The sequence below is a fragment of the Pelmatolapia mariae genome, linkage group LG10_11 (assembly GCF_036321145.2).
Source record: "Pelmatolapia mariae isolate MD_Pm_ZW linkage group LG10_11, Pm_UMD_F_2, whole genome shotgun sequence".
Lineage (NCBI taxonomy): Eukaryota > Metazoa > Chordata > Actinopteri > Cichliformes > Cichlidae > Pelmatolapia > Pelmatolapia mariae.
Genome location: NC_086236.1, coordinates 34,140,098 through 34,165,878, shown reverse-complemented (window position 1 = coordinate 34,165,878; position 25,781 = coordinate 34,140,098). Strand labels below are relative to the sequence as shown.

Sequence of the window (25,781 nt, the reverse complement as noted above, 5' to 3'; positions counted from 1 at the left end):
CTTGCTTGAAGACGTTTCACCTCTCATCCGAGAAGCTATGAGGAAAAGGTGCGAACTGTGTATAAACAGAAGAAGAGCGGCACCCACTTGCTCCAGCTGTGGAAAGGGTGTCTGCAAAGATCACTCTGCTGTGGTTTACGTGTCCTGCCGTCCCTGAGTGCGCACACAGATACACACACACAGACACAGACAGATACACACACACACACAGATACACACACACACACACAGACAGATACACACACACACAGACAGATACACACAGACACAGACAGATACACACACACACACAGACAGATACACACAGACACAGACAGATACACACACACACAGATACACACACACACAGATACACACACACACACACAGACAGATACACACACACACAGATACACACACACACAGATACACACACACAGACAGATACACAGATACACAGATACACACACACACAGACAGACACAGACAGATACACACACACACAGATACACACACAGATACACAGACACAGACAGATACACACACAGACAGATACACACAGACACAGACAGATACACACACACAGACACATACACACAGACACATACACACAGACAGATACACAGACACATACACACACACACAGACAGATACACACACACACACAGACAGATACACACACACAGACACAGATACACACAGACACGGACAGATACAGACAGACACACACAGACACAGACAGATACACACAGACAGATACACACACACACACACACAGACAGACACACACAGACACAGACAGATACACACACACACAGACAGATACACACACAGACAGATACACACAGACAGATGCACAGACACAGACAGATACACACAGATACACACAGACACAGAAAGAGCATGTATTTTGTACAAACAAGCAATAAAAGGCCGCTTTTGGCATGACTAACAAAGTGGGAGTTTCTTTTTTGGGGGTCATTACTCACAGGAATAATACAAAATATTAATATTAATAATAATTATTTTTGTTACTGGCACTGACCTGCAATGATGATTTTTTAAAAAAAATTAGGTTTCGTTATTCAAATGCTGAAAAAATTTGAACTTTATTGCTATTTTCCCCCCAAAAACAGTACAAGTAGTAATATATAATTTGACTGGTATTCAAAGGGTATAATTTCTGAATTTGAATTATATTTTGGTTTTCATGACTAGGACTGGTTTTCATTTAAAAAATCAAGTTGGTCTAAGTAGAAAAATGTTTTAATATATAATAATTTTATAGTATTTTGTACATGTAAATAAGGAGTGGCCATTTTTGGCCACGAACAGGCTGAGAGGGAGTTTTTTGGTTTTTCTGCCACTGCAGAAAAAAACAATGTTGCATAAAAGTCATTGATGCTGTTAATTATTGCTATGCATCTAACCTTTATCATGGTTAGAAAATAAATCAGATGGCATGTATTATTTAGAAAAAAATGAACAGCCCTGATGCTAATCTAAAAAAATCAAGTCAAAAAAAGTGGAAATTTTTCTTAATATATATGAATTTTATAGCATTTTGTAAACGTAAACAAGGGGTGGCCATTTTTGGCCACGAACAAGCTGAGAGGGAGTTTTAATGTTTTTGCTCTCCCTGCACAAAAATAACAATGCATTATAATCAGTGTTGATGTGAATCAATTACATGCCCCAGACTCTACTATTAATAATACAAGAAATTTGAGTGGCACTGCAAATATATGAAATTGTCAGTTTTGAGGTTATCTTCCAACTGGTGCAGAGTGCAAAAAAATGGTGTATAAAGGGTTAAAAATGTAAAAAGTAATTACTATCTTATATTTATGGAAAGAACTGATGTTAGTTAACAATGTTATGCAGAAAAAATGGCAAAAAAAAACAGAGAAATAATAAAACTTACAGACCTAATCTTTTGGTGGCCACTTTTGGCCACGAACAAGCTGAAAGGGTAGTAATTTTGAACAAACCCAGAGGGTTAAATTGGTCATGTGATTTTGACGTGCCGGCACGTCCGGCGACCCCAGAGGGTTAATGAGAAACAAATTTCAGTGTGAAAAACTGGTGAAGAAAATATTGTACAGTGCTCCAGGCTGCATAGACGAGATATTTCCTGCATTTCCTATCAGGAGGAAGCCTCAACCCAAACCCAGTTGATGCTGGAGAGATGACATTTCTTGGCTTGCTATTTATGTGTATATTTCAATTATTTCAATGATTCAACGATTTTATAACAATTACAGGATAGTAATATAAAAGTATATTCTGCGAGTCCATAAACAAAGTCTGTATGGCTAAGTGAGGCCGATGACAGGAAGAAGATAACAAGAGAGTGAAAGTAATGGTTGGTTCTAACTTGGGTATTTGAGGGGAGATCCTGTTGTCATTGGTTATTAGCCGTGTCAGAGGAAAACTAGGTGAACATTTTAACCCTCAACCAATAAGTATTTACAGCAATTATAATATTATTATACTGGAAGTCGGATCATTAAAATTTGTTCATCAATTCAAACATTACCAGGATGTTATCCAATGAGATTAAACTGGAAATACAAAGTTTATTTTTTTGCTGTTTAATGTTTTATAATGCTAAGGAGTTCCCATAATGTACAGGAGCTATGAAGTTTATTTTAACACTAAGTCCTTAAATGTTTTTGTTTCACAGATACGATGATGAACTGCTGTGGTCTGCTAACTGTCCAAAAGGAACCAGGTACTGACAGAAAATAAAGAAGCTTCTGTTTTCTCTGCAGCCTCTTTTCATTCATCTAATATTCAAATGTAAAGACTTTTTTCATTTGTAGTGGCACATAATAATATACAATTACTTTACCATGACTGAGGCTGTACTCAACAGACCCATCTCAATAGCTGGATGGTAATTGCTCTTTGTTCTTACATAAGAATTGCATCGAGCTTCATGGCCATTTTCAACTTCTACTGACTAAAGTAAAAATAATAAAAACTTGTGAGTCTCCCACACTGACTGGTGAAGATATCAGGATGGTACCAAGTCATGCTGAGCCTCTACAAATTTGTGAAGTTGACCATATGCATCCAGGACAGTGGGCTGCTGCTGCATATGGCTATGAGTCATGCAGAGTATATCCTTATGCTACAAAAGCACAGAAGAAATTTGATGGATGAAAAGCAAAAAACAAGTAATAAAAAATAAATAAAACTTTGTGACCCTGTTGGACAGTCAAGTTTAATTACCATCTTGGTTTAATGGTTGGCTTTTGTGTAGCTGAAATGTAACACAAGAAACAATCTGTGAATCAAACATTTGCAAAACATCTGTATGTTTTATGCATTTATGATTGTTCTGTTTCTGTCAGTTCCTCTGAAGAACATTGAGGTGGAGCTTGAGGTGAGGGACCATGTGGCTACAGTGGTCTCCACTCTGAACTATGAGAACAAGGAGGACAAACCATTAGAGGCTGTTTTTGTCTTCCCTCTGCCTGGAGATGCTGCTGTCTGTCGTTTCAGTGCCCAGGTTGGACAGACACAGATTGTAGCTGAGGTGAAGGAGAAACAGAAGGTGAGCTGGACAGTAAATATAACCTGATTATAAATGAGATTCAAAATAAACACAGTGAATGTCACTGACATGTGTCACCTGTGCTTCAGGCTCGTGAGGAGTATGATGATGCTCTGAGCTCCGGTCAGCAGGCCTGCCTATTGGAGGAAAGTGATCAGAGTCCAGATATATTCTCTCTGAGTGTGGGCAGTCTGCCTCCAGGAGAGAGCGCCTCCATCAGGTTGGAGTACGTCACTGAGCTGGCTGTACAGGCTGATGATGGTCTGAGGTTCTGTCTGCCTGCTGTGCTCAGCCCTCGATATCAACCTCAGGGTTGGACAACTTCAGAATACTTGGACCAGAAATGCTTCAATGACACTTTTGAAAATGAAAAACCACAACACCAACGAGTCATGGCAGATGGCTGAAACTGGTTCTGTTGGAGGTTTTCTGTTGAAAGTCCGTTTTTCATTCTCACTGTTGCCAAATTATTGCTCATATTGGGTCATGTTGCGGTTTCTTTGTATTATTGCAGCATTTAGAGTATAAAGCACTTTGAGGTAACTGTTTTGAGGTTCTTAGTAACGTAAAGGATTTCAGTGTAAGCAGCCTCATTAATTACAGCATATTTTACCTGATGTTGTGTGCAGATAGTGAAGGTGCAGGTGTCCAGGTGACTTCTGCTCCAGCCTCTCTGGTGCCCTACAGTCTGTCTTTTTCCGCCCGAGTGTCCTCTCCTTGTCCAGTCTCTAAAGTAGAGTCCAACTGTTCCCTGGACCCTCTGCAGTACCTCAACACTGATCAAACCCAGGCCACGGTAGGTAGAGTGCTGATGTGTCTGCTGTGTGTGGTTGTTACTTATTACTGAGGAATAAATATGAATGTGTTTGTGGTGTGCAGGTCAAGCTGGCTGCAGGACACAAGTTTGACAGAGATGTTGAACTGCTGATTTATTACAAAGACGCCCACCAGCCCACTGCTGTGGTGGAGGCAGGACAGGCCTCTGCTGAGGCAGGTGAGTAACATTAGTGTTGTTATTAGCTTTTTAGTAAAAAATATCATTATCCATATTCTTCAGCTCAGGAGTTATAGTTGTGATCAGAAACATACACTGGTTGTGGGCATGACTGTCATGGTAATCTTGGACTTTTAATGATCTTTGAACTGTTTTTTACAGAGTGGATTTATTGTCCAGCATAGATCTTTAATGAATTTGAAAAATAAGAATTGATAAGCTTGCATAAGTTTGAATGTATTTTGGATTTTCTCTAATCCATACATGGTTCAAAGTTTACAGTGGTCTAAAAAAGTGTTTTCCTTCTTCCTGATTTCCTTTTTTTTAAATTTTTTTTTTTAGATTTTTTAGATTGTCACACTTTCAGGTCATCAAACTAACTGAAATATTAGACAAAGACAACAGAAGTAAACAAAAAATATAGTTTCTAAATGAACGTGTTTTATATGAAAGGGAAACCTTCACAGACATATGAAAGGGAAAAAAATCCAAACCTACATTGCCCTGTGTGATAAAGTGATTGACTGACTTTTTAAGGTCATGTCACGGCATCTCAATCAGATTTATGTCAGGACTTTGACTAGGCCACTCCAAAGTCTTCATTTTTTTCCTTAAGCCATTCAGAGGTGGACTTGCAGTTGTGTTTTGGATCATTGTCCTGCTGCAGAACCTCAAGTGTGTTTCAGCTTGATGTCACAAACAGATGTCCAGATATTCTCCTTCAGGATGTTTTAGTAGAATTCATGGTTCCATTTACCACAGTGAGCCTTTGTGTTGTTTTTTGTCAGCAGTGGTTTCCTCCTTGAACTTTCCTGTGAATGCCATTTTTGACCAGTTTTTTTTTTTTTTGAATTGTTGAATCATGAACTCTGACCTTAACTGAGACATGAGACAACTATGAATTCAGGAAGGGGACAAACACTCTTTCATACCAATGTCCAGCTTTCGTACCAATGTGTAGCTTAAGTACATACATTCACTTAAATCTTTTATTGAGTGGTGCTTAAGGTTCTGCAATTTCTTTAAACTTGACAAAGCCAAGGCCTGTTAACTTCTCATTTGCGATCATGATTGACTACAACTGGTACAGACATGGAAAAAATTGTTGGGACCCTCTGGCCAATGAAAGAAAAAAACTCACAATGGTCACAGAAATAACTTTAATCTGACAAAAGTAATAATAAATAAAAATTCTATAAATCTTAACCATTGAAAGTCAGACATTGCTTTTCAACCATGCTTCAAATGAATTATTTAAAAAATAAATTCATGAAACAGGCCTGGACAAAAATGACAGTACCCCTAGAAAAGAATGAAAATAACGTGACCAAAGGGACATGTTAATCCAAGGTGTGTCCACTAATCAGCATCGCAGATGTCTACAATCTTGTAATCAGTCAGTGGGCCTATATATAGGACTCCAGGTAGTCACTGTGTTGTTTGGTGACATGGTGTGTACCACACTCAACATGGAGCAGAGGAAGCAAAGGAAAGAGTTGTCTCAGGAGATTAGAAAGAAAATCATAGACAAGCATGTTAAAGGTAAAGGCTATAAGACCATCTCCAAGCAGCTAGATGCTCCTGTGACTACGTGTCATTCAGAAATTTAAGATCCATAGGACTGTAGCCAACCTCCCTGGACGTGGCCGCAGGAGGAAAATTGATGACAGCTCAAAGAGACGGATAATCTGAATGGTAACAAAAGAGCCCAGAAAGACTTCTAAAGAGATCCAAGCTGAACTTCATGCTCAAGGAACATCAGTGTCAGATCGCACCATCTGTCGTTGTTTGAGCTAAAGTGGACTACATGGCAGACGACCAAGGAGGACACCATTGTTGAAAACAAATCATAAAAAAGCCAGACTGGAATATGCCAAACTACATGTTGACAAGCCACAAAGTTTCTGGGAGAATGTCCTGTGGACAGATGAGACAAAAATTAAACTTTTTGCCAAGGCACATCAGCTCTATGTTCACAGACGGAAAAATGAAGCATATCAAGAAGAGAACACTGTGCCAACTGTGAAAGATGGGGGAGGCTCGGTTATGTTCTGGGGCTGCTTTGCTGCATCTGGCACAGGGTATCTTGAATCTGTGCAGGGTACAATGAAATCTCAAGACTATCAAGGGATTCTAGAGAGAAATGTGCTGGCCAGTGTCAGAAAGCTTGGTCTCAGTCGCAGGTCATGGCTCTTACAACAGGACAATGACCCAAAAGACACAGCTAAAAACACCCAAGAATGGCTAAGAGGAAAACATTGGACTATTTTAAAGTGGCCTTCTATGAGCCCTGACCTCAATCCTATTGAGCATCTTTGGAAGGAGCTAAAACATGCCGTCTGGAAAAGGCGCCCTTCAAACCAGAAACAACTGGAGCCGTTTGCTGATGAGGAGTGGGCCAAAATACCTGCTGAGAGGTGCAGAAGTCTCACTGACAGTTACAGGAATCGTTTGATTGCAGTGATTGCCTCAAAAGGTTGTTCAACAAAATATTAAGTTGTGGGTACCATCATTTTTGTAAATAATTCAGCTGAAGCAAGGTTGAAAAGCAATGTCTGACTTTTATTGGTTAGGATTTATAGAATTTGTATTTATTATTACTTTTGTCAGATTAAAGTTATTTCTGTGACCATTGTGAGTTTTTCTTTCATTGACCAAAGGGTACCAACAATTTTGTTCACGTCTGTAGTAACATCATGCTTAAACTGGTCATATCTCAACCTGTTTGCATAATTTTGACCCTGTGTGAATTAGAGAAAGTCAAAAATAATGTCACCAAAGATGACTGCATTCTTATTTCACCCTCAACCCCCCCCCCCCCCCCCCAAAAGCCAAATGACAATCATTTACATGAATTTACATGATAAGTGAATATAAACCACAACTACAAACATGTTGGTGTCATGTGAAGGCTGTGTGCAGGCAGGCAGGAAAGGAGGAATGATGGACTCAAAAGTTCAGACTTTAAAAACAAAGATTTATTACTAAATGACAAAAACAGAAAATTGGCTAAACTGGGAATACAGAAACTAAACTGGCAGGCAGACGGACGGAGCACACAGCATGGGATAATGGAGATCACGACACAGATAAAGGAAAACACAGGGCTTGAATACACAGAGGGGGCAATCAGGGAATGGAAGACAGGAGGGAGAGATACAGCTGGGACAAAACCAGACACATTAACATAAGACACGGACCTTCAAAGTAAACACAGAACAGAGGGAGTCTGGAACCAAAGCTTAAGACTACAAAATCACAAACCAAGATGAACTGGAGGAATAGAAATGTAAAACAGAAAGCAAAACCCTCACAGTTGTAAACCAAGATGAGAACACAAAATAAAGGTACAATACTGAAAACACTGTTAGGTACCCCAACAGTTGGAATATATATAAAAAAAAATTGTAAATTTGACATTTTTCTGTCCTTTCACGTGTTTCAGACTCTCTGATGGGTGACCCAATGGTGATGGTGAGTCTGTACCCTGAGTTCACCCAGTCTGTTATGTCTTCAATGGCTTCATGTGGAGAGTTTGTGTTCTTAGTGGATCGATCTGGAAGTATGGACTATGCTACCAATAACAGTGAGCAGTGGGAATCTCGGATCAGCAGTGCCAGGGTATTTATGATGTGGTGTTAGAGTTATAAAACCTTTCCTCTCACACAGTGGCCTCATCATCTTCTCCCTCTTCCCTGAAGGATACTCTGCTCCTCCTGTTGAAGAGCTTACCAATGGGCTGCTATTTCAACATTTACAGTTTTGGGTCCAGTTATGAACACATCTTCTCGTGAGTGACTCAGTCCAAAAAACTGTGCTTCAGTCAATGATGTCACTTGTGTGTAAAGTGTGTAATAAGATATCTGCCCTAGTTACACCAGATAATTCATTTCTAGAATACTTACAGCTCATTTAGGTAAGCTGTTGTTATGTTATGGTTCTAAAAGGCAGTTTTGAAAGTGCATGAGTGAAACTCATTAAATTACAGTGTAGAATTTGGCAGTGCTAAACAGCCATCAATCACTTATTGTCAGGGTTTGCTGTGTGGCAGGTAGTGGTTGGACCCAAACACAGGACTCTGAGATGGAGTATTTAACTTGAAGGCAGCAGCTTTTATTCACTGGCAAAAGCAAACTGAGAAACACAATATATGAGCACTAGAAATAAAACAAAAACTCAAACTAGGAAGAATCACCTAACATGACTCACAGCTAATGCGGAGGAAACGACAACTAACAGAGAAAAATACAGGGCTTATATACACCGGGGAGTAATGAGGGAACAGGAAAACAAGAGAGAAGCACAGCTGGGGCTAATCCGACATAACAAGACACAGGAAGCAAAGCAGGATACACTGACATAGGACACGGACTAAACACGGCAGGAAAGAGGAAACACGGCACATAAGCAAAGACACAGACTCAGAGACACGGGCTTCACACACAGACGTGACTGACTCGGTAACAGAGGGAACATGGAGACAAGGGTGATTAGACATGCGACTGGGGACTAGGACAGGCACAGAGAAAACATGGGGGCAGAGACTAAACACAGACCAAGAAACATACAAAGGGAGGAAGAACTAAGATCACTAAGCACAAACGAAAGATAACCAAAACCAGGAATAACAATCAAAGAATATTAAACCAAGAACTGAAACACAAACACTGGGTCAGAGAGCCAGTATTGTGACACTTATGTGTATCTCATGGCAGTAAGAGTGTGGAGTACAGCCAGAAGACCATGGAGGAGGCTCTGAAGAAAGTTGAGCAGATGGAGGCTGATCTTGGAGGAACGGAGATCCTGAAGCCCCTCAAACACATTTACAGCCAACCCTGCATTCAAAATCAGCCTAGACAGGTAACACACACACACACACACACACACACACACACACACACACACACACACACACACACACACACAGTGTGTGAGTTTATATTAATAAACCGATAGGTAAATTAATTCACCATGATATCTGCAGCCAGTGTTGGGTGTTCCTGGTCTGCCACAAAGCAAATATGGTTAAAATATGGTCTCCAAATTTGACAGATCTCAATCCAATTGAGCATTTGTGGGACAAACAAGTCCGATCCACAGAGGCGCGACCTCACAACTTACAGGACTTAAAGGATCTTAAAGATATCACAAGTCACCTTCATGGATCTAGTGGACTCAATGCCTTCATGGGTCAGGGCTATTTTGGTAGCAAAAGAGGGACCAGCACAATATTAGGCAGGTGGTCATAATGTCATGTCTGATTGGTGTATGTGCATTACTTTCAGCTTGTATAATTTGGCCTTGCATGTAAACTCTCCTCTCTAGCTGTTTGTCTTTACTGATGGAGAGGTTGAGAACACCAAAGAAGTGATCGATCTGGTGAAGAAGAACTCAGGCTCAGACAGGTAAAACAGCAAAAAGATGATGACATGTGCTGCGTACCAAACCTGTGTGTTTTAAAAACAGCTGTTGTATTGCAGGTATTTCTCTTTTGGGATTGGCGAAGGGGCCAGCTCTGCTCTCATCAAGGGGATGGCCAAGGAAGGAGGAGGTCATGCTCAGTTCATCACAGGGACTGACAGGATGCAACCAAAAGTAAGACGATAAGTTATAATAATAATTATTAAAAAGGCAATATGATGGTATTAGAGATGGACCGATCCGATATTACGTATCAGTATCGGTCCGATACAGACCTAAATTACTGGATTGGATATCGGAGAGAAATAAAAAATGTAATCTGATCCGAAGTATCACAAAATCACCTCACAAAATGCGCTACTTGGCGTAACCCAGCTCGGCGCATCGGAGCAGTATGCGTCACGTGATAGAGCGGCTGTTGTCTGCGAGACCTGTCGGCGGTCTGTTGGAGCCTCGCTCGCTACATGCTTCCTAACCGCGGCATTTCATCTCGGCGAAAACTATCCCAGAGAAGTAAAGCAAGTGTGTAAGTTCATCCCTAAATGTTTGCATAGTATTTTCACGTTAAGCTTAACAACTGATATATTGAGCCACAGCTGGACTGGTTCCATATTGAGGTGAAAAGGAAGCCATTTGTCCCATACTTCAGCTAGAATTAAAAAATAGGCACAAAGCTGGAGTTATTCTGTCTTTGCTGCGCAGTTGCATCTACTTCTCTCATTCACTCCCCCTTCCTCTCCTGTTATTACTTCAAACATGAAACTGATCAGTGATCAGCTGATCGGCTTTTCTGTCGCAAGCAATGTTCCCTCTAAGCTGCGCACGTGCGCAATTGCGCACTGCTGGCACGGTCTCTGCGCACAGAAAATCTGTGTTGCGCACAAAAAAAACTTACCTGAATTGAAATTAAAATTAATACTTCAACAATCCTGTTTTGCAGTGTTAGTCAGTGAGTGACTGGCTGCTCCCATATGGGATTAGAACGATGCCACCTTATCCAATAGTCCAGCCAATAATGCGTATATACGCAGCCAATCAACGTCGTTGACAGGCTATGACAGCGTCCTTATGTGCCGACACCGGTGTTTAAGCTGGCTGATGTGGAGTGAAGCCACGTTAACGACAACGTGTACAACCATTGGAGATGTGAGCAGGACAGACAGAACAATTGACAGAAAAAGTGTGGACTTTATACCAGTTTTTAAATTGTGTTGATAGGCCACGTAAAACCAGAGTTGTGATTAAAAAAAAATATGCAATGTTTGGTTTTCTTCCTGAATACTGTCGTTGTTTATATTTACTGCGGGAAGAAACGGTAAAAACGGCGTTTTATAAGGAAAACGCTCGAAAGCACTCTACGCCTGTGAGCAAAAACAAACCCCACCTCCCTCTCCCTTTCCTATTCGTCCAAAAAAGTACCATGTCGACCAATCCAAAAATGATATGGCAACGTGGCATCTAGTTGTTAAGAAACGGGGGGAAGTTTTAAGAGTGACGGCGTGTTTTGAGATGTGAGAGATTTGAGACATTTAGCGCAAATCTTGTGTAGTTAGTGTGTAGTGTAGTCAATAGTTTTGTTGTGTGTGTCAGAACAATGAGGCGACTACTGAACGTTACAGGTGTTACAGGGGTGATACATCTCCTGTTGTCAGGCCTGCAGGAATCAGGCTGTTGTTCTCCTTTATCTCATAGTGGACAGAAATTATTTTTTGGAGTGGCACAAATAATTTGTGTGGCATCAAATTTGATGCAGAACAGCTGATTGTTCTGTAAATAGTTTGAAATGTTTATTTAAAAATGCCTTGGCTGCATTAAAAAAATAGCTGCAAAAAACTTTGTTATTTGCCAAACTGAGTTACTTTTTTGAAGAAGTAACTATATAATTTATTGCCCAACATTGGTCATTATATACTGTATTTTGCAGACAGAGAGTTACAGGACTCTCTCCCAGACCACAGACTCATACTCATAATACAAGTCAGAGCTTTATAAAAAAAAAAAAAAAAAAAAAAGAAAGTTGTGTTTTCAAAATAGGAGTTCAAGTTATTTTTTACTTCCAATAGTGTTAACATACTACACAGGTCAATGACTAGATTTTTTTTAAAATTTTCATTGTAAGTGAGCTAAAGCAGTTAATTAAAAGTAGTCTAACATAAATGTAAACGCTGTAATTTGATTAGTTTAATAAACCATGTAACTTGGATGGATTCGATGCTGGCGTGACCACAGTGGACACGTCTGATGTCGCTCACAGTGGTCCAAGGGATCGCTCAGGGAGTTTGTGTGTTCACTCAGACACGTGAAAAATTAGAGGGAACATTGAATATAAGACTTATTAGTTACTATATACAATAATGGATTTCTATACATGTAATCAGATGACCACTTGTGTTGTAAGATTCAGATAATTATTTATTCAAAGTTTTTAAATGACATAACAAAGAAAAATATTTCTTTGTGCCCCCCTTCCCTTACCTTCAACTCATTCATGTCACCTAAAAGGTAAACCTGTTTCTCCATCACCTGTTCAGCTCTGTTGATTCAGTAAGGACATCTCCTGGTTTCATCTTCATCTTTCCCTCTCACCACATATCCAAAAAGATATCATGACCAGCAGCTTTACAGCTGTGGCTCAAGCAAACCTCAGCTGATACTAGAAAGTAATATTAAATAAATTCTAACAACAGCTGATCACGCTTAAACGTGCTGCTGTTGTTTATCCGCTGGTCTCCTCTTTCTAGCGCAAAGTGGGCGATAAACAAACAACAAAGACGGGACTTGCGACCTGGCAACCCTATTAGTTAGGTAGGTAAGTACTCTTTAAAATACCAGAATAGGGAGGATGGTGTAGGTTTAAGTTTATTAGATTGATCAGTGTTGCTGAACTATAAAATGTTTTGGTGGAGTGTATTTTTTGCATATGGGTATAACAGAGTAGCTTCAGTCTCTTGTTTTTTAAACTTGAGTATGAACTTATACAAAATGCAGCAAGATATTTATAAAAAACAGTTTTATTGATTACAAAATACGCTATATCGGATTCATATCGGTATCGGCAGATATCCAAATTTATGATATCGGAATCGGTATCGGACATTAAAAAGTGGTATCGTGCCATCTCTAGATGTTATTATTTGGACAGAAGACATAATTTCAAATAAACATAAATGCATAATTGTTTTCTAATTCTTGTTGTTGTCAGGTGATGCAGTCACTGCGATTTGCTCTGCAGCCAGCTGTGGTCGACATCTCAGTCACATGCGATTTACCAAAGGAAGTGTCTGTCACTGTCCTCTCTCCAGGGTCAGAGGTCACTGATTTATGCCCAGCTCACTGGACAGGTAGGAGCAGCAGCCTCTGATGTTGTTTTGATGACAGTAATTAATGTGACTTCTAACACCGTAATTCTGTGTCAGAGCTCAGAGGCAGCAGAGGGCTGTGTGACGCTGAAGTACAGCCTGGCAGGTCATCCCTCTGAGAACCAGCTGCACTTCAGTCTCAGACCTGCAGAGGACACTGGGTACAACATGTTTAATGTAGAGCACAGTGCTCTGTGGGTCATGACCATGAATTGAAACTAATTACAGCAGGGGTGTGTGGTTGGTAGGATGGAGAGGTGGAGCAGAATGGTTTTAGGTGCTGTGCCACCTGTGAAGAGCTCTGCTGATTAACCTCTCTCCTCATGTAGTTGGTGCATGGCTGAAGGCGAGAGTTCAGAGTGTCACAAACTACTGGTTTTCTGATTTTCATGAACTAAAATCATCAAAGCTAAAGCAAAAAAGGCTTGAAATATTTACTCTGAACTTTTTCAAGATATCTTTATGGTTATAGATGTTCTAGCATATGCTCCAATGGAACCACTGTTTTGGGGGGGAGATTTTAGTAAATGTCCTTTGACTGAGTCAGTGAATAACTTCAAGTATCCGACAAGATGAGAACAAATGTAAACATACGGCACTATCAGAGGAGCTAATCGTTTTTTTTTTGTCAGATCACTGTACGATTCACTTGGTCCCCACTTATTAATCAGCCATAAAGAAAGATAAACTGAGTTGTTCCAGTCTGGACTCTAAACTGCAACTGAGGGACTGCTTTGACTGCATCAGATGCTGCCTTTTTACATGTTCATCACTGTTGACCCCGAAGAGGACACAGTGGTGTTAAAAACAGTAAAATGACTGGTAAACTAATATCCTATAATAACACGGTATTAACAATGACAAGCATTAGAATTCTGTGTGTTTTCCTTCTTATCTGCAGACTAACAGTCCACAGGTTGGGTGCTCGGACTCTGATTTGTTCCCTGGAGATGGAGGAGAGAGAGCACAGAGGACAGCAAGATGGAGGCGTGAAGGAGAAGGTGGTGCAGCTCAGTGTCCAATCAGAAGTGAGCAGTTCTTTCACTGCCTTCATTGCTGTCAACAAAGACGATGGAGAGGCGATCCAAGGACCTCTTGTGCAGAGAAATATTCCAACAGCCCGTGAGTTTTTTTTTCATTGTCAGGGATTCTAACAGCTAGTCCTTTTACTGAATCAGAATAACAATGAGAAACCCCGTCCAGTTTATTTTTAAAAAAATCAGAATCAGAAAGGGTTTTATTGCCAAATGTTGAGCAGGTTTACAACATTAGGAAATTGCTGTGGTACTTAGTGCAAACATACTGTCGGATAACGCTTAAATAAACATAAAAATAAGAATTAAAAGTGCTAAGTAGATAGATATATACATGAGTGCAGGTGGTGATCAGTGCCAAACATGGAATGATGCAGTGAACACAGTGTAGGGTCATGTGTTAGTGGTGGGAACAGTCATATGGTTATTGTTCATGAGTCCAACAGCAGAGGGGAAGAGACTGTTCTTATGGTGAGAGGTTCTGGTGCGAATGGACCGGAGCCTCCTGCCTGAGGGGAGCAGGTCAAACAGACTGTGTCCAGGGTGAGAAGGGTCAGCTGTGATCCGAGCTGCACGCCCCAGTGTCCTGGAGGTGTACAGGTCCTGCAGAGATGGGAGTCTGCAGCCAATCACCTTCTCAGCAGAGCGCACAACACGCTGCAGTCTCTGTTTGTCCCTGATAGTGGCTCCAGCGTACCACACGGTGATGGAGGAGGTGAGGATGGACTCGATGATTGCAGTGTAGAATTGCATCATCGTCCGTGTTGGCAGGTTGAATTTCTTCAGCTGCCTCAGGAAGTACATCCTCTGCTGGGCTTTCTTTATGACGCAGGTGAGGCTCCCACTTCAGGTCCTGGGTGATGGTGGTACCCAGGAAGCGGAATGAGTCCACAAAGGTGATGAGGGTGTCAGTCAGGATGATGGGGGGGAGTGGGGCTGTGTGCTTCCTGAAGTCCACAATAATCTCCACTGTCTTCTGGGCATTCAGCACCAGGTTGTTGTGGCTGCACCAGGACAAAAAAGCAAAACTAAAACTGTCACCAACATCTGAAGCTAAAAATAGCTGAGCATCAACGAAAGGAATACTATTATGATGCTATGAGGAGAATATCAGAGTTAGTCCAAGGAACACCAAAGCACAACTTATTGGTTAACAAGTTAATGAAGCAGTAGATGCCTACAGGCTAATGTGTTCGCCACAGAGCATTAGAAAGTAAAAAGCTGAATGGAAGTACAACACACATCTGCCAGTCTATGATATCACGTCTTTTTCATCCTATATAGTGGCAATGGATTGCTTTTCATGAGCAGCAGCATATAGAACATGTAAGTACAAACCTGAATGAATGGCAGTGGAAACAATTTTTTTGCATGGAGGCATGCTTGTGTCTCTGAGATTTAATAGATTTATATTGTACATATAGGTGAGTGTGAATGCCATCACCACAATGGTAATGTAAAGTGCAGAGAGACACAAAAGGGCAGTGTATTTTATAAAAATCAGCAATCTTTTTTTTAAATTAGGTTTTTATTATTTTGAATTTTATTAAAAAGATCTTGATGCATGCTTAGTCATCCAGATAAAGAAATCCCAGAAAGCTCATTGACCTCATACCGCAGGTGATACCCAGTAGAAGCTACGAAAAGTCTGTAGGGTTCAAAGAAGACACATAAACATGGTGTACCTTTAAGACCCACTATCTGTTTGATCAACTCAGCCTCATAGTTTCTGGCTTTGGTCTTCAACAAATTGTTAGTCAGCCCTAAACACCACAGCCACACCACATCCAGAACTCCTTGGATTTTGTTTAAGGTGAAAGATGTCATTATGGATTCGCATACAAGGGTCAGTACTACAGGAAGAAACATGGGTTCCCCACTTTCACCCACTGCAGCCCATTTTTATATTGAGGAAGTGTAAAAGAAGTGTCTGTCATTCTACCCTGGAACACCACTGGGCCATTGGTATAGGTGTGTGGGTGACACCTGGCTGAAAATCAAATCTTAGGGCAGCTAGCCTTAGACTGAGATTTCCATCTGTAAAGACTGGGACCCAACACACTGTTACTGGGACCACTTTCAGGAGGGTTTATTGAAGTTGCACACATATCGGCACCCCGTCCACCAACTTTACAGTTGGCTTCTCTGGTCTCCGGCTTCACTATAAAAAGGAAAAGCCTCGTTAGGACAATCATCACCACCTGTCCCTCCAGCCTTCCTGGCACCGCCGCCTTGAGCTCGCTGCCCCACCCCTCCCCTGCAGCTGCAGCTAAGCCACAGGCCACACCTCTGCCACACCATCAGTAATGGGGGACTTTTAAAAATGGATGTGTACCATAACCCATCGCATATGGATCAGTATTTATTTAGGCAGATAAAGAAGAGAGTGCTGACAAATGATGACAAAAAAGTGCCAGGATTATTCTACATAGTTAAAGATCATATGAAGCACTCAAAATTAATATTACAGATGGAAAAGTATAAACAGACATGCATGGTGAACAACATTGATTCTGTTTCTGCCCACCATCTTGGATGTGTTAAAGGGTTCATTCACAAAGTTCAGGTTAACAATGAAGTAAAAACTGAGGCATCTGCTACTCAGCATATGCAAAGAGGTGTCAGCCGAACTGAAACATCTGCTCCAAGCAGGCATCATTGAACCAGTGGATGCATCCGATTGGCTGAGTCCTCTAGTGGTGGCAAGAAAATGTAAAGGTGACTTGAGACTTTGCGTGGATCTGGGGGAACCTAATAAAAGCGTAATAATGGACGCATTAAAGAAGAACACAATGAACGTTTGCATGCTGTTCTCAGGCCTCTGAAGGATGTTGGTCCGCAGATCTATTCCAGTAAAGGTTCATTCGGGCAGACACATATTCCATTCCTGGGACGTCATTTCAAAGAAGGGCTTATGTCCTCACCCAGTCCACCTGACTCCCATCTCTGAAGCTCCTGCACCAAAGGACATGGCTGCACTTTGCTCCTTCCTAGGTTTAATGTTGTGGTTCAGCAAATTTTTGCCGAACAGCGCAAGAGTAGTTGATCCACTTGAGAGCTTATTTGAACAAACTAGAATGAACAGATGCAGCAAATGAAAGCTTCATTAAGCTGAAAGCAATGCTCCTCTTGGACCTCTTGTGCAGAGAAATCTTCCAACACCCTGTGAGGTTTTTGTTTTTTTAAAGCAAACACTAAAAGTGTCCCCCACAGCTCTGAAGATAAAGATCACTGATCATAAATAAAAGGAATATTATCATGATTAGGACAACATCAGAGATGGTTCAAAGCACATTTCTAATGCACATGTCAGTAGCATTAGAAAGTTAAAAAGATGAATGGTAGTACAAGATACTAACCCTCTATGCATGTCTATAAATACTAACCTGTCCTGAACTCATACTCTAGCTCCTTTTTTCATCTTACAGCTTCATTAGACTCCTGTTCAGAATCCTATGTTTCATATAAACTATGTAAGTAAAAAGCTGAGTGAAAGGTGATGGAAACTGTGTGTGTGCATGGAGGTGTGCTTGTGTCCCTGAGATTTAACAGATTTAAACATTTACCTGACTGTGAGTGAAATCAGCACAATGAAAATGTTAAGAGCAAAAAAGCATAAGAGTGTACTGTTATACTATTACAGTCAGCAGGTTTTTGTTGTATTTTGCATATCAATTTTTTGATATAGTGAAGAGCAGAATATACTAGAGTCAGCTCAGTGGATCCTAAAGTACGACTCCCTAAAAGGGATGGCAGTTAAACAAAACGTGAGATTTACTACTAAACACATGATTCAAGGAATCAAAATAAACTGTGGAAAAAAACGAAATACTGTTGAACAATAGAACTAGGTAATTTCACAAATCTGACCCCCAAAAAGTGTAATGAGCAAGTGGTGTAAATACTGCAGTGACCAAATAGAGATGAGAGAACTGTGAAAGGGAAAAAGTCTTGAAATGACACAAGAGTTAGGAGATGAAACCAGACTGAAAAGAGGAAGCTCTAAAACCCAATTGTAGTATTTGTCTTTGTGTTATATCACCAAAATAACATCAACTTGGTGCTGTTGTACTTCAGATACCAGAAAGATCTGACTCTTTCATTGTAGGCAAAACGAGTGCTCCATTGCCCATAAGTAAGTAAAATTTGAATGACAAATCAACACACACACACATACACAGCTATGCAAATAAAGGCACAGAAACTAAATATTTCTGTTTTAACTTGAAGTTTTATATATTAAATACTGTATGTAGTGTAGCTGCAGTACTTGCCTTGGTAGACAGGATGCATGCTACATCAGTAAATGAAGAAAATCAGGTTCGTACAACATTTTGCAACATTTATAATTTAATTGAACATATTTACATTTTACATTTTTGTTATGAGTTTTGAGGCACCACATAATATCAAAATCCAGTATTTTAGATTATTTATTGTATACTACGAGTGTGCAACAATAAGTGGGAGTAGAAGAAAAATTTGCATTATGTGTCAAAAGTTTGATTACACTTATTCATAGAAGGATTTGACTGTGTTTACTATTTCCTACAGTTTACAACATTCAGGACTTCAGAGCTATAAAATAACACAAATAAGATTATGATACGTCAAAAGTCCAAATAAATGAAATTGTGTTTTACATTTTATGTAAACTATTTTGCTTTTATTAGTTGGGGACATTATCTCCACTTGCCTTCTTAATGTATTTGGGAATGTAATTTCTGAATGAGTTACAGGTCCTCGCAGGATGTAAAAACTAGACTGCTAAGATAAACCTAAAATACTGTTTGTAGTATTTGTGTTGTATTTATATATCACCACAGTAATATTAAAAATCTGTACTTTTGTTGTTATTTTAGCAAATTCTTGTTAAATGTTTTAACCCTAATTCATTTTTTTTTTAACTCTTGACTTCACAGTTGGTACCTTCCAGAAGTTTAGTCAGTGGGTAAGTATAAGTAAAAGCTGGATGGCAGAACAGCACATATGTTTAAAAATAAATGTAAACAAACCAACACATTTCTCTTTGAACATTTGAAATGTTGAAAGTAAAATGCTTCGTCTGTATTTCTTTGTTTGCCATTATTAACATATTAACAGAGAGTATCTTAAAGTGGTGACTGAAGAAGGTTGAACTTTTACAACATTTTGATATATTCCGAATATTATTGAACACCACATAGACTTGAAAGACTGCTTATAATGAGCTGTAAGGTTCAGCAGTAAAATCAGAATCCAGTAGCTTCATTTATATTTTGTTTTCAAATCATTTGGACTTAACTGCTAAATCAAACGTGGCAGACAGGATGGACAAGTAATAGGAAAAGAACTAACATGAAAAAGCTTAAGACTAGAAAACAATGGAAATAGGCAATTGTGCAAATCGAGGATGGTGAGCAACTGGTAGAAATACTTCAGCAACCAATAAGAGAACAGGATGCAGGCGAGGAGTGGTGAGGAAACTACTGGCAGACAAGTCAGGGAGGTGAGAGTAACAAGTTGTCTAATGACTGAAGAGTTAGGACATGAAAACAGAACAACCAGACTGACTGGAGGAAGATATCAGACATTTTAAATACTATTTGCAGTATTTGTATTTCATCCAAATAAATTAGAAAAAGTCAGTCCATTAATTGTTCTCTTTAACAAATTCTTATGAAATATCTTGACTCCCTTTTCTTTCTTTCGTTTTTGTTTTTACTTCACAGTTGGTGATCGTCTGTATAAAAGTAAGTAAAAATTAAATGGCACAACAACATATCTTTATCTTCATGCATTTTCAAAAACACAGACGCAAATGTATACATGTATATGTATACATGTATACATACTCTTTTTTTTTTTTTCAAACCATGAATTTTAATTTCTGGGCGAGGATACAGTTCCAACATTAATATTCAAAGTTGTATCTTTTTGTGATTTTAATTATAGTTTTAAATGACTCACTCGTTTTAAACACTTGTAATGTGCTCTAAGTCAGTGTGTAAAAAGTTGCATTTTTAAAAACTTTACATTTTAACAAGTTCATAATAATAAAGATTTGTTGTAATGTCTTTATTTCTTCTCTTTTTTTTTTATCTAGAACTTTTTTCCTCAGAAGCTTCACAAGGTAAGTGAAACACTAAACAGAAAAGAAACAAAGATGTGTGTTTTGTGTAAATACAGTAAGCGACAGTTCCCCAGCCCACTGTCACTCCAGATACACGACTGTGGCGTGGTCAGCATACTTTACCTTAACTGATATTGGTCAACATACTTTACCTTGAAGATATTGTGAGGAATGCCAGGGTAAGCTATGGTCATTTTAACCCCTAAATAACCAGCAACAGGAGTGCCTTGTGTAAGACTGAGAATTTCAGAGGAAAAAATCTTTTGTATTTCCATGCTGCAGTCATCTTGCATGGACACAGAAATACAGAAATAACCCCACGCTGTCTCTGCAGTCGTTTACCTTAACTGAGACAGATTTAATCACAGAGTGATTATGCAGTGCCTCTGGGGAAAAATACCTCACTATATTTATTAAAGTGCAAAAGGATGGATGCGATTTCAGTAATAAGCCGTTATTAGTGTAGTTTAAGACAGACGACAGTCACAATATATAAAAATCAAGGACAAGGCACCCTATATATCAATACATTTTTGGTGTTGAGCAAATTATTATTCTATATTCTAGCTACTGCATGTAGAAATTGTTACAGCAATCTTGAGAATACGTGACATAAACAGTAAACTACAACAGCAAATGAGCAATGTTGAGCTGTTAAGCTGCTGGTGGTGGTAGCAGTTGATTCTACTTTATGCCTTTTTGACAGAAGATCCACTTTTCTCCTGCTGAATAATTTATTAGTCTAATATTCTAATAAGATAAGATAACTCTTTATTGTCACTGCACAGTCATACATAGTACAGTAGTACAATGAAATTGGAAAACTGTCCTACATCGGCACTACATATAACACAACACACGACACGATACGACACATCACAACGCAACACAAACAACACAACACAGTATATTAACTTAGTAATAAAAAAAGAAGAAGAAGTGTATGTGTATTGCACACTGTTATTATTGCACATTAATTATTATTGCACCTTGTTATAAATATAAATATTATTATTGTTATTGTTTTTACCGTTGTTACCTCCCCCCCAAAAAAGTCCAGGGAGGTAGCCAATCAGGTCAGCTATTTGCATTGATTAGAGCTATTGCCCTGTTATAAAAGCTGTCCTTGAGTCTGTTGTCTGGGACCTCAGCAGCCTGAACCTCCTGCCAGACGGCAGGAGCTTGAACACCCGGTGTCCTGGGTGTGTACAGTCCCGTAGGATGCTGCGTGCCCTCTTGAGACAGCGAGTGCTGTACAGGTCCTTCAGGGAGGGAAGAGGATGTCCAGTGATTTTTTGGGCCATATTAATGACCCTCTGGAGTGCCTTCCTGTGTGTTGTGGTGCAGCTGGAGAACCATACACCGATGCAATATGTCAGCACACTTTCAATGGAGCAGCGGTAGAAGACGGTCAGCAGCTCCTTCTTCAGGTCCATTTTTCTGAGGATTCTCAGAAAGTGGAGACGCTGTTGGGCCTTCTTTAAAACCGCAGAGATGTTAGAGCTCCATTGGAGGTCTGTGTCTATGTGCACACCCAGAAACTTGAAACTGGAGACCCTTTCCACGCACTGATGCTGACAGGCTGCAGCTCAGACTTCCTTCTAAAGTCGACTTTTGTCTTGTTGGTATTGAGGTCCAGGTTGTTATCTACACACCAATCTGACAGCCTCTGAACTTCAGTTCTGTACACCGTCTCATCTCCCCCAGAGATGAGCCCCACCACGGTGGTATGATCTGCAAACTTGATGACTGCGTTGTCTGGGTGGGTACTTACACAGTCATGTGTGTACAGAGTGTACAGTAGGGGACTCAGTACACAGCCTTGTGGAGAGCCAGTGTTGAGGCTGAGAGCTGAGGAAAGATGAGGCCCCACTCTAACTCTCTGTACACGGTCTAAGAGGAAGTCTCTGATCCAGCAGCAGGTGGTAGAAGGAAGTCCAATTTCCAGCAGTTTAACTATTAGTCTGTCCGGGAGTATCGTATTGAAAGCAGAGCTAAAGTCAACAAAGAGCAGCCTGGCGTAACGGCCATGCACTTCCAGGTGAGAGATGGTGGTGTGGAGCGTTGTAGCAATGGCATCTTCAGTTGATCTGTTAGCTCTGTATGCGAACTGGAGCGGGTCGAGTGTGGGTGGCAGGCAGGACATGGTCAATTGTATATGACCAATTGATCCCATACTTGAATGCACAAAGTGTTCAGGAGATTTTTCAATCTGGTTTTAAAGCAATGCATAGCACTGAATCAGCACTTTTAAGAATTTTTAATGATATCATCATGTGATTCTGGTGAAAGTGTCATTCTCATTTTACTCGATTTAACTGCTGCATTTGACACTGTAGACCATGAAATTTTAATCTCGCGTTTGGAGCAGTGTGTCGGTATAACAGGTGTGGCTCTGAAATGGTTCAGGTCTTACTTAACAAATCGAACCTTTTCAGTTCGCTTAGGAAACTGTGAGTGCTCCCGTGCTCCGTTGTCTCATGGAGTACCACAGGGTTCCATTCTGGGCCCTATCCTGTTTTCGCTTTATTTACTTCCATTGGGCTCAATTCTTAGGAAACAGGGACTGTCTTTTCACTGTTATGCAGATGACTGCCAGATTTATGTTCCTCTTAAAAAGAAAGATGGGTCGTCTGTAAATCGTTTGCAAACATGTCTGGAGGACGTCAAGTCGTGGTTGGCGGTAAACTTTCTTTGTTTTAACGATTCTAAAACTGAAGTAATGGTGTTCAGACCTGCCTCCACTGCTGTTCTGTGTGTTGATTTGCAATCCCTGAAATCATTCTGTAAACCAGAGATTGTTAATCTGGGTTTTAAAATGGATCCTGAGCTTAAGCTTGAAAGCCAGATCGGGTTGGTTGTAAGGTCTAGTTTCTTTCATCTGAGGCAACTGGCCAAAATTAAGCACTTTCTTGCGAGACAGCAATTCGAAACAGTAATCCATGCTTTTGTAACCGTTCGGCAGGATTACTGTAATTCTCTTTATTTTGGGGTGAGTCGATCTTCTGTTTCTCAACTGCAGCTAGTTCAGAATGCTGCTGCACGCCTTTTAACTGGTATATCACCCCAGTTTTATATTCACTTCATTGGCTGCCTGTGCATTTTAGGATCCATTTTAAGCTGCTTTTATTTGTTTTTAAATGTTTGTCCAATGCTGCCCCTCTGTACCTCTCTGAGCTTCTTCATCCATACATACCTTCCCGGTCCCTCAGGTCGGCAGACCAGCTCCTCCTGAGTGTGCCCAGGACTAATCGTAAGCTCAGAGGGGATCGGGCGTTTGCTGTGGCAGCACCAAAATTGTGGAATGAGTTGCCTTTACATGTCAGACAGGCACCTTCCTTATCTGTTTTTAAATCATGTCTTAAAACATATTTATTTACCTTGGCTTTTAGCACAGCAGGACTTGTTGATGTCTCTTAATATGTTTTCTTATTAATTATATTATTTTTAATTTTAAGATATTTTATATGTAATTTAAACTGTTTTCTCTCTGTTTTATTTTTGTAGCACTTTGGTCAACATTGTTGCATGTAAAGTGCGTTATAAATAAATATGCTATGCTATGCTATGATGTGACGTCGGACCAGTTTCTCAAAGCACTTCATTATAACAGGTGTTAGAGCAACTGGTCGGTAGTCGTTGAGGCTGCTAATGTTAGTACGCTTTGGCAGTGGGACAGTTGTGGCTGACTTTAGGCACGGTGGGATCCAGGACTGGGACAGTGAAGTTTTGAAGATCTTAGTGAAGACCCCAGGACCCTTAATAATAAAACAATAATAATAAAATAATAAAACAGATAAAAGCGAGGATTTACTGTTAACAAGTTTTCTTTGCTTTAGTGTCTTCTGACCTCTTGGATTTAGCATATTGGCCACATATTTTTATTATAAAGCATGAGAACAAGACCTTATATAACATCATTTCGTCAGTATTCATCTGATCAGGTTGATTACTTTCAAAAGTTATTCATTAAAATCCGACTAACTTCCGCCTGTTCAATTCATAAAGTCTAATGCTGGGGTGTGTGGTGTTGTCAGTTTTTAGGCTGTTGTAAATACACAATTTGTCACATGAATTGCTTTGGTAATTATGTTTAACGTTACATTTTTGACAGATATTCAAATGAATCAAATAAGGCTTTATTTCTAACAGTTTAAGGTGTAATGGTTTGTGCATTGGTTAGTCATATACACTTTATGTTGTCTCATCTAGCACCATAATCAGGTTTTGTTTTTATTTCATCTTAGATTTTCCAGCTGCTGAGCCCGAACAGCCACCCAGAGACCCTTTGCTGCAGTTAGTCTCCCTGCAGGAGGCGTCTGGCTGCTGGCTGCTTGATCCAGCTCTGGCTGCTGCACTGGGAAAGACCAACGAGGAGGTGGAAAAGTCAAAGCCTGAAAAGGTGGGCTGTTGCTTTGCCTGTTGAAATAGTAACACAAATGTATGATACTGTATAACAAATTCCATAGCATGATCTGAATGAAAACTAGAATTACAACACAACAGAAAACAAATGGAAATAAAGTCAGACTAACTATAGGCCTTCTTGCTGCATGAAAATAAGCATCTGTATATCAGACACTCACACTCATGAGCAACCACTGAGCTGCACTAAAGTCTGATATTGTCCAGTAACCACAAAGCAGCAGAAATCATTTTCATCATCAAAAGTTCTTAAAGTATATCACTGTCTTATTTTACATTTATATTATTATATTATTTGCAGAAATTAAGATGATGATTTTCACGTTTCCTGTTTTATCTGATTGTCTTTCACTTGATGAATTAGGCCAGCAGTGAAGTGTGGGCCACCATCCTGGCTCTGATCTGGCTTCATGGTTTCAAGATGGATGCAAAGGACGAGTGGGAGCTTCTGGCTGTGAAGGCTGCCTCATGGCTCCAAGCTCACAAAGGTAGTAATCATCACAATGAAAATAAAATGCTATAGTCAGCTTTTCCCCCCATATCAATTTCTATAATCATTGTGTGTTTTGTGTTTTTAGCAATGTGTGTGTCAGAGTGTGTGGATGCTGGAAATGTCCTGCTGGGTTGCAGCGTGAAGAAAGAAGCTCTGGGACTCTGAGGGTTTTCTTAAAGTGACCTCACCTTCAGGACTGTTAAGCAGAAGGATACTGACTTACACTATACTGTGTTGCTTTCTTTAGTCTGACCCTTTAATTGTTATAAAATCATTATTTTCCTTGAATCCAAATTGGTATTTAACATTGGATTTAACACTGTAACACGTGTCTGCAGAATTATCTGAATACTCCAAACACACTTTCTGACAGCTACTGTAGAAGCTCAATCAGAAGGTGTG

At 39.9% G+C, this 25,781-nt stretch overlaps 1 protein-coding gene across 1 annotated transcript; it reads left to right on the top strand.

Annotated features, from left to right (window-relative positions):
• Positions 1-2,670: 2,670 nt before the first annotated feature.
• On the top strand, positions 2,671-25,553 carry LOC134635375 (von Willebrand factor A domain-containing protein 5A-like). The gene is given in 17 exon segments (XM_063484764.1): positions 2,671-2,713; positions 3,339-3,541; positions 3,631-3,853; positions 4,171-4,337; positions 4,421-4,535; positions 7,981-8,156; positions 8,237-8,325; positions 9,251-9,395; positions 9,861-9,940; positions 10,016-10,130; positions 13,159-13,256; positions 13,258-13,297; positions 13,373-13,476; positions 14,217-14,437; positions 24,709-24,863; positions 25,251-25,374; positions 25,465-25,553. Coding segments are annotated over 17 exon segments (2,178 nt in total). The 3' UTR covers positions 25,545-25,553.
• Positions 25,554-25,781: the final 228 nt, after the last annotated feature.